Source organism: Paramormyrops kingsleyae, chromosome 4 (genome assembly GCF_048594095.1).
Source record: "Paramormyrops kingsleyae isolate MSU_618 chromosome 4, PKINGS_0.4, whole genome shotgun sequence".
NCBI classification, from domain to species: Eukaryota; Metazoa; Chordata; class Actinopteri; order Osteoglossiformes; family Mormyridae; genus Paramormyrops; species Paramormyrops kingsleyae.
This window is the reverse complement of record NC_132800.1, coordinates 31,066,822-31,076,563: the sequence shown is the minus strand read 5'-3', so window position 1 is coordinate 31,076,563 and position 9,742 is coordinate 31,066,822. Positions and strand designations below refer to the sequence as shown.

General features: G+C 40.9%; 1 protein-coding gene and 1 long non-coding RNA gene across 2 annotated transcripts; one reads left to right on the top strand and one right to left on the bottom strand.

The window, feature by feature from the left end:
- Window positions 1–113: 113 nt before the first annotated feature.
- On the top strand, window positions 114–9,696 carry LOC140588816 (uncharacterized). The gene is made up of 6 exons (XM_072711115.1): window positions 114–3,099; window positions 3,467–3,501; window positions 3,844–4,086; window positions 6,137–6,460; window positions 6,772–6,900; window positions 7,175–9,696. The coding sequence occupies exons 2-6, from the start codon at window positions 3,483–3,485 to the stop codon at window positions 8,719–8,721; spliced, it is 2,262 nt and encodes a 753-aa protein (XP_072567216.1). The 5' UTR covers window positions 114–3,099; window positions 3,467–3,482; the 3' UTR covers window positions 8,722–9,696.
- Window positions 6,488–7,269, bottom strand: LOC140588819 (uncharacterized). Its single transcript, XR_011990015.1, has 2 exons — window positions 7,135–7,269; window positions 6,488–6,812 (listed from the first exon to the last, which is right to left on the bottom strand). It is a non-coding gene; the product is annotated as an uncharacterized lncRNA (long non-coding RNA).
- Window positions 9,697–9,742: the final 46 nt, after the last annotated feature.

Below are 9,742 nucleotides of genomic sequence, written 5' to 3'. Positions count from 1 at the left end.
ACTTGTTGCTCTTTACATATCTATAGTTCTACATTGTGATTTCCTATCCTGTTTGAGCACTGGTTATCCAGATTTGGTGATCCTGAAAAGTTCCTATCCGGATCAGATTGATCCAATCCGATGTTGCTTTGAAAAACTGGCTCAAAAGTAAGCCGGATTACGTGATCACGGATCGCAAAAAAAAGGATTACTAAATCCAGATCAATTTTATCCGGATTAAACCTTTTGAAAAACCGGGCCCAGGAGAGAAGAAAGGTCATGGAGAGATTCACTGGATCCTGAGGATCACTGCTGTTTGTTTTCCTTTTTGTGCTGAATCATACTTGTGGTTCTTTCACACAGGAAATGATTCTGGTCTGCTTTGTTCTTTCCAATATGGCCATTTTTACCTTTTTCCTGGTTGACTGGGGGCTGAGGAGAGCGATCAGGCTCCTGGACTGAGGGCGTATTCTGAGCTAGCAGCAATTAGCAGGGATAAATAGCAGGGATTAGTTATTCCAGCAGTCAATGGATTTAATGGCCGCAATATCATGACAAAACCATATGTACATTAATATTTCTCCAATGGTGTAAAATACAGTCATTAGAATGTGCTGCAGCATGGTGGCTTAGCGTTTAGCATGGAGCTCCATCCCACAGGGCTGTGGCTCTTAACTCTGCCTCCATCTGAGGGTGTGAACAGAGCGGATCTTCCTCCTGTGTTTGTGTGAGTTTTTTTTTGATGGTTCCTCTTTTCCTTCCGTCTCAGGAGAACGAAATTATATCATAATCCATCAGGTGGCAGCATCACTCCAACAAACTGTGTTGAGAAAACAAAAATTAATGTTTGTTGAGTAGCTAACAAACAAGATACAGTATTATGCAAATGAATGGGTTTAATTTATGCATAAATTGTTTTATATCTATATATGTACGTCAGGTTGGCCATTTCCAAACCTTTTTGAAAGTCGCCCCAGTATTTGTAGTAACCGTCCTATATACCCATATACCATACCATACCATGGCTAATCAATATCTCATCAAGGTATTTAATTATGTTAACTAAGTACGGTGGTGGTGAAGAAATACTTGTATCCATTGCTGGGTTTCCCCAGTAAGAGGTTAGGAAATCAAGGCAGTGTTCTTCTAGCCAGCCAATCAAGGCAGCGTTCTTCTAGCCAGCCAATCAAGGCAGTGTTCAAGCCAGCCAATAAGCTTTCCGTAACATTTTGGAGAACACAAGGATTCCTTATGCTTTTATTGTATTATGGTATATCTGTTTAATCTTTAATTTTAATTTTTTTTTTCTGAATAAATATGCAATTACTGTCAAGATAAATAGCTTTAAACACAGTTTCCTTTGGCTGCCTGAGATTTTTGCACAGTCTTGTAACTATGGTGAAGCTTGTGGCTGTGAAATGCATAGCAATTTGGACAACACTGGGCATAGAGAGTTCAGAATCTTAAGATTAAGATTACAATTGATTACTTGCAAGGAATGAGAAACAGCTGGGGTGAATGCGAACAAGAGGACACAAGATGGCCAGCAGCGACATCTGCTGGCCAAACAGGAACAGGACAAATCACATGGAGGCAGATCATGACAATGACAATAGGATAACATAGACATACCACTGTTTTGTTAACTTGCAAATGAATTTATTTAGCCAATATCATTGCATCTGGGTGACTTGGAGTAATACAACAGATCACACACAACTGAGGCTCTAATTGTATTGATATCATGGTTAGTTTTATTTCCAACATACTCAGGTAATCAATTGAAGGTAACACTTTACTTGACGGGGCACAAATCAAATAGCATTATGCTATTACTTATCAATCAACTAACTACAAGCCTTGGTGTACTTCTGAAGGCTCAAGTCATGAATTACACAAGTTAAATAGCAGTCATTTGTTCATAATTTGTTCATGATTTGTACTTCAGCAATTTTCCTGTAGCCAATAAGTGTGTACAATATAGGCATTATTGCATAAATTGCCCTAACTTGTGGTTTATTGCCATTAAACTTCAGATTGTGATGGAAGATTTACAACTTAAAACAAGCCCTTTGTTAAGAATTGTAACTGTGAATGTTAAAATCAACAACACAGTAACATTTTTATGTTTTTCCAACCATTCATGACACTGGGCCAGTGAATTTTTCACTAAAAGTTGACAACATCTGTACTATAAAGCATGACTTGTTGACTTGTGCAAAGGTGACCTGATACCATCTCAAGCTTAGAGGGGAAATATGTTATTTGGCAGAAGCACCTATGTTAAAAATGTGATTCTTCACATCTAATGTAAAATGTGTAGAAGGTAAAAATCTGAGCATATTTTAAGTCTCTCAAACGCTTTTTGTATGATGCAACATTGGTTAACTTCAGAATGAAAGAAAAAGTGTCCGGGTGCAATGTCCTGGAAACGGCACATGGATCAGTGTATCTCATTGTATTAGTTTGTATTGCACACGTAACTTAACTGGTTAAGTTGGATCAGACCAACGATATTGTAAAGGGAAGAATAGGGGACACACAACATCATAATGTAAATGCCCAGTAATGTTTATTGGGGGGGGGTAAATCCAAATTAAATATTAGGTGGTATATGACCCCCCCATCCCTACACCACTGGATCAGTCCAACATTTCTATATGAGTCTGAAACATATTTCTGCTGATTCCGTACTATACATTTACACAACCTGCACCATTATCTTCAAATAACCTTTACTCAGAGGTTACTCAGAGGTTTTACTTTCAAAACCTCTTTTCTATCTCTGATTTAGATCCCAGCATAAAAATTGCATTGTACTGCGTGATGTTCGACTGCCACCACACCCCATGTTAGTCTTAGGTACCAGGTAGAAGGAACCTTCCTGCCATAATCTGTCTTTGCATTTCCTGTCATGTGACCTGTGTAACCTGATCAGTACCTAGCCTCTTGGCTTACAGCCTCGAGTGGAATCATTTCCTCATGCCTTTCATCGCTGACCGACTTGTATTGCTCTGGTACACATTTTCCTGAAGGGTCGTGAGTAAAGCACAGCAGCTAATGGATTAGACCTTTAGTGAAACATGTTCTTACTGAAATAAAATCACAGTGAAGACAAAGGTAAGAGGTGCCACTTAATCCCTAAAGAATTAATAGAAAATTGCATGGATACTGTCTTAACATTCTGCATGTTGTGTATGTTGATCTTGTGTGTTACATTAATCACAGTGTGTGTATTTGTAAACCCTCTTCACTCCTGTGTATGATGTGGGAAGAATCTGAGAAGACTTTGTTTGAGTGATAATCTGGCTGCGTTGGTTTGATTTTCACAATGGGAACAAACAGGCTGCAGCATAGAAACTGCCCTTATGTTTAGGCAAGCTGGGGAAAAGCTGGGGGCGAGTGGGTGTAGATGTAGGGTTATGTTAAACTAAAGTAACTCGTATAATGAAACCACATTGATTGTACAGTAATGTTTTGTTCTCAGGTCGTGGAGGGCGAAAATGGAGTCCCAAGAATACGGTGAATATATAAACCCATACTCTCTGTCAGCTTTAAAGAAATATAGGCCATTTGTATAAAGGGCATTTGTTTTATATCAGAGGTTGGTCTCCTAGATTTTTGTTCTTCCATTGATAATAAATTGCATCACTCTTAAAATGAAGGGCTGGTACCGTGTGATACTGCGACATGTGACCATGGCATATTTTCCATATATGGTTGTGGCTGCTGGCCAAAAAATATCAACAGTACTGTCATTCATAACGATGTAGTAGGTGATGACACCCATGGTTTAGCACTGTTGTTGACCTTCAGAAATGTGCTTCTGCCAAATGTGGTCACGCTTGTGGGCTTCTTGTTCAGCTGCTCGCTTTGTGGACCAGCACCGGGCTGAGCTCATCGAGAGGGTGAGGGCGGCGGACGCCATCGGGAGGGGTCTGCTCGCATACGGGTTGGTGCGTAACAGGCTGACCATGCCGTTGAGGGGTAGCAGTCAGAACAAGATGAAGAACATCTACCAAGACCTGGACTTCAGAGGAGCACATGCGAAAGAGGCCTTTTACAAACTTCTGAAGGAACACGAGCCTCAGCTCCTTCAGGAACTGGGTAAGCTAACTCCACTGTTCCATTAACAATGTTTTTCCAGCCTGTCTGCTACACACACACATATATATATATATATATATATATACATTGGCATATCATTGCACAAAATAAATGTTTCTGTCTCATATCATAATGAATCTCACCGTGTGTGCACCCTACAGTTCAGCGTCTGACCACCTTGTGTGTCCGCTGGGCGTTTTTGGGTTCGGTGCTCATTCCTGCTACAAACCTGTTCAGGACTACAATAAAGAGCCTGATCTGCCTTGGCAAGCAAGTCTCCTTGTCCTTCGCTGCTCTCGTGATGCCTCGGTCCGCCTGGCGCTATAGTACCAAAAGTACAGTACTTGTTGGTTTTTTCACTGGCGTTGGTTTTCAACTGGTACCAGCGCTGAATGACATCACAGCATCAGGCGGGGAATTTTGTACTGAATTCGAAAAATGGCTGCAGTATTATAGGGCTGGATGATGCGCGATATTAATAATAACATCGCATGTCATACACATGCAATTATGACATCGCTAGCCAGCTAGATTAAGATCAGACCTTTTCTTATTTTCAATTCTCTACGGACTTTATAGTCCATGGAGGTCACGTTTCACTAAAACATATTTACTCTGTCATAGAAAAAAAAAAACCTTTGCTAGCTTAGCAATTTTAATTGTTATTCATTTTATACATTATGTGATATATGCTTTAAAATGGTCAATGACAAAATAGTAGAGGAAGAATAGATGTTGTTGTAGTAGTTATGGAGAGCAGCTGTATGAGGAGGGTCGGAGGTCCCTGGGTATCTGAGTTTTCATACTGTCCAGACATTATACCGAGATATACGGTATTTTTAAAATAGTGTGTGATTGTGCCCTACGGTGGGTTGGCGGCCCGTCTGGGGTTGTTCACCACCTTGCGCCCATAGTATCTGGGATAAGCCCCAGACTCCCAGCGACCCTGAATAGGGCAAGCAGTTATAAAACATGGATGGATATTTCTTCTGAACTATTTTTTGATTAATTCTAATGACTGTCTTTGTAGTTTTAGTTGTATATTTAAATTGCTTGATCCAGGACACCACCTGCGGCAAAAGAAATTCCTTGTAATTCTCTATACTTTGCAAATAAATAACTTTGTTTGTTTAGTAGGAGTCTACATCCATCCATCATCCATCCATCCATCTATCTATCTATCTATCTATCTATCTATCTATCTATCTATCTATCTATCTATCTATCTGTCTATCTATCTGTCTGTCTGTCTGTCTGTCTGCCTGTCTATCTGTCTGTCTGCCTGTCTGTCTGCCTGTCTGTCTGCCTGTCTGCCTGTCTATCTGTCTGTCTGTCTGCCTGTCTGTCTGTCTATCTGCCTGTCTATCTGTCTGCCTGTCTGTCTGTCTGCCTGTCTGCCTGCCTGTCTGTCTATCTGTCTGTCTGCCTGTCTCTCTATCTGTCTGTCTGCCTGCCTGTCTGTATGCCTGTCTGCCTGTCTGTCTGCCTGCCTGTCTGCCTGTCTGCCTGTCTGTCTGCCTGCCTGCCTGTCTGTCTGTCTGCCTGCCTGCCTGCCTGCCTGCCTGTCTGTCTGCCTGTCTGCCTGTCTGTCTGTCTGTCTGTCTGCCTGTCTGTCTGCCTGTCTGTCTGCCTGTCTGCCTGCCTGTCTGTCTGCCTGCCTGTCTGCCTGCCTGCCTGTCTGTCTGTCTGTCTGTCTGTCCACATTATCACCTCACCATTGCATATCTCCTGTAAAAGACTTATTTTTCGCCTCATTCTATTTGTTGTCTTTATATTTTTACTTTTAGAATTTTAGTTTTATGTTTAATTTGCTGATATCATGATACCACCTTTTAGCTGTTATGTCAGGGATCGTAAGAAAGGCGCTGTTGGAAAATATATAACTCATTTTTGGAAATTGCCACTGTTGGGAAACACTGTGTTACTCTCGCTTAAATAAGGGTGTCCTTGTATAAAGCACTATTTGGTCAATATTAAACACAGAACATTTCTGTATATACAACTTCCCTTCTCTTTTTGTCACCGTCAACCTTTTCTTGTGGTGGAAAAGAGACGGAAAATGTCTGTGGAGAGATTCAGGGTCACAGGGAAGAACAACAGTATCTAAAGGAAGAAAGAGAGAAGGAGAGACGGGAGCTGGAAGTGTGGAGAGCGGCCAGAGAAACAGAGGAGATGGAGCTTCACCAAATGAGATGTGAACTCCAGAGAGAGAGGGAGGAGGTGGAGAAAATGAGGGAGGAGGTGGAGAAAATGAGGGACATGATGGAGAAAGAGAAGGAGTTCATGACCCGGAAGGATAAAACACAGAGTAAAAGTTTGGAAGCACAGAAAAGCCCATTCAGAAAATGTCAGAGTCTGGATATTTATACATTAGGTAAGTAAAGATACTCTGCTTGCATAATCAAATTATATCACCATTTATTCACATTACAATCATAGATTAGTTAAATTTTTGTAAAAAAAAATATCAACATATCGCTGCAACATAACAAAATGTAAAAAAAGTGAAGAGGCCTGAATTCTTTCTGAATACAAATTCTGTGCTTTCTCAGTATAGATGATAACAGACATTAGGCTGCACATGTTTGTTAGAGAAGACGTCTAGCTAGTTAATTATCTGGTCAGAATTTGCAATTATTTAACTGAATTTTGAAAACTACATATTTTCCTGGTGCACCATTCTAGGGGTTAAGGATCAGATAAAGCAGGAGAAGGAGTTCAGGAACCTGGAGAGTGAGACACAGAGTACAATCAGTGTGGCACCTAAAAGCCTATTAAGAAAATGTAAAAGTCTGGACTTTCTTTTAAGATTTGGTAAGTAAAGACATTCTGGATTACATACAGTCAAATACTGCTAATACAATTTGACTGCATTCTTAATAAAACAACAACGTTGTATGTTTCGCCTCAGTTACAAAAAAAGATGTTTATTGAATTTAAACTTTAATTTTAATGTCTTTATCTACAAAGTTTTACTCAGATCCTTCATATGTCTTAGGACTGCTTATGGGGCCCATTGTCCCACAGAAGGAGCAGGCCAATCCCCACCCGGTTACGGTCTTTGATTCCTCCTCATTTCCTGTTGCAGCCAGTGTCCCTGAGCGCCGGCTGGTGGTTCTGGGGAGAAGTACAGCTGAGAAAAGCTTAATAGCAAATGGCATCCTGGGCAGAGAGGTGTTTGTGTCTGGGACGCCCTCACCGACAAAGGTCCAGATGAGCAGCCAGAGGAAACACGGGACCATTGCCGGGAGACGGGTGGTGGTGGTGAATACTCCAGACTGGTTTAGCTCTACGGTGTCCCAGTTTGAGCTGTGGCAGGACGTCAAACACTGCATGGAATTGTCAGCTCCAGGACCCCATGCTTTTCTCTTGGTCACAGAGATGCACGAGTATGGAGAGGTGCAGGCAACAATATTAGAGAAGATGAGGGAGATACTTGGAGATGACTGCTTTCCACACACCATCGTCCTTCTGACTCATGCCAGTGAACTGAAAGAGAGCATCACTGGAGGCTTTGTGCATACTGGCTGCCCAGACCTCCAGAGAATAATTACCAGATGTGGTAACAGGTATCATATCCTCAACACCAGTAACAGACCTGAAGGCTATCAGATCCCCAAGTTGCTGGAGACCATAGAGAAGATGGTTGAAGAAAACCAATGGAGCTTCTACAGCAGTGAAATGCATATGGAGGTGATGTCTCAGATTCAAGAGGTGGAACAAAAGCTCCAGAGGGAAAGAGCTGAGAGAAAACTGAGAGAAGAACTGGAAGCGAAGGAGAAGTTTGAGAAGGAGCTGCAAGAGACTCTGAGGGAGAAGGAGGTCGTGATTCAGGTACAGAAAGAAAAGATTATAGTCCTGGAGGAGAGGATAGTTGAATTGGAGGAAGAGCTGAAGGAAGAGAGGGATGAAGAAAAGAAAAAAGAACTTGAAGAAAAACTAAACAAAGAGGTGGAAATGAGGAACGTTACGCAAAACGAGGTTAAAAGACTCAAGGAGGAAGCAGAGAAAGAAAAATGTGAGCGGGAGGAGGAACACAGAGAAGAGATTGAAGAGATCAGAGAGAACTATGAGGGGAAGGCTCAGGCTGAAGCAGAAAGACACGTGATGAAAATACTGCTGCCTGAACTGTTTAGCAGACTTCAGTCCACATTAAAAACCAAGATACACAATGAATATGAGAGACAGACTGAGGAAAAGAACCATGAAATAGCTGCTATAAAGGAAGCGTGCAGCAGAGAGATAGAGAGAGTACAGAGGCTGAAGAATGAGGAGATGCAGATGTTAATGATACAGATGAGCAGAGAGATTAAAAGAATCAAAACCGAAAATAAGATAAAGACAGAAAGGCTGCAGGGGGAGATGAAGTGGAAGGTTGGGAGAATGAAACTAAACTTGGAGAGCAGTCCACAGGGATCCCCAGGAGAGAAGAAAGGTCATGGAGAGATTCACTGGATCCTGAGGAATCTGGTCATAGTGTCACTGCTGTTTCTTTTCCTTTTTGTGCTGAATCATACTTGTGGTTCTTTCACACCAGAAATGATTCTGGTCTGTTTTGTTCTTTCCAATATGGCCATATTTACCTTTTTCCTGGTTGACTGGGGGCTGAGGAGAGCGATCAGGCTCCTGGACTGAGGGCGTATTCTGAGCTAGCAGCAATTTGCAGGGATAAATAGCAGGGATTAGTTATTCCAGCAGTCAATGGATTTAATGGCTTTCCGTAACATTTTGGAGAACACAAGGATTCCTTATGCTTTTATTGTATTATGGTATATCTGTTTAATCTTTAATTTATTTGATTTTTTTCTGAATAAATATGCAATTACTGTCAAGATAAATAGCTTTAAACACAGTTTCCTTTGGCTGCCTGAGATTTTTGCACAGTCTTGTAACTATGGTGAAGCTTGTGGCTGTGAAATGCATAGCAATTTGGACAACACTGGGCATAGAGAGTTCAGAATCTTAAGATTAAGATTACAATTGATTACTTGCAAGGAATGAGAAACAGCTGGGGTGAATGCGAACAAGAGGACACAAGATGGCCAGCAGCGACATCTGCTGGCCAAACAGGAACAGGACAAATCACATGGAGGCAGATCATGACAATGACAATAGGATAACATAGACATACCACTGTTTTGTTAACTTACAAATCAATTTATTTAGCCAATATCATTGCATCTGGGTGACTTGGAGTAATACAACAGATCACACACAACTGAGGCTCTAATTGTATTGATATCATGGTTAGTTTTATTTCCAGCATACTCAGTGTAATCAATTGAAGGTAACACTTTACTTGACGGGGCACAAATCAAATAGCATTATGCCATTACTTATCAATCAACTAACTACAAACTAAGTCTTAGTTGCATACTGATCTCATGTTAATACATCATTAATGAATTATTATGCATGTTTTATCTCAAGTAGTTACTTATTTGCTGCTATTTCTGTTAATTCTGTAAGCCTTGGTGAACTTCTGAAGGCTCAAGTCATGAATTACACAAGTTAAATAGCAGTCATTTGTTCATAATTTGTTCATGATTTGTACTTCAGCAATTTTCCTGTAGCCAATAAGTGTGTACAATATAGGCATTATTGCATAAATTGCCCTAACTTGTGGTTTATTGCCATTAAACTTCAGATTGTGATG

Coding starts and splice junctions, on each gene's coding strand:
- LOC140588816 (XM_072711115.1), top strand. Junction 6,461..6,771: donor TCTGGATATTTATACATTAG/GTAAGTAAAGAT, acceptor GCACCATTCTAG/GGGTTAAGGATCAGATAAAG. Junction 6,901..7,174: donor GGACTTTCTTTTAAGATTTG/GTAAGTAAAGAC, acceptor TTCCTGTTGCAG/CCAGTGTCCCTGAGCGCCGG.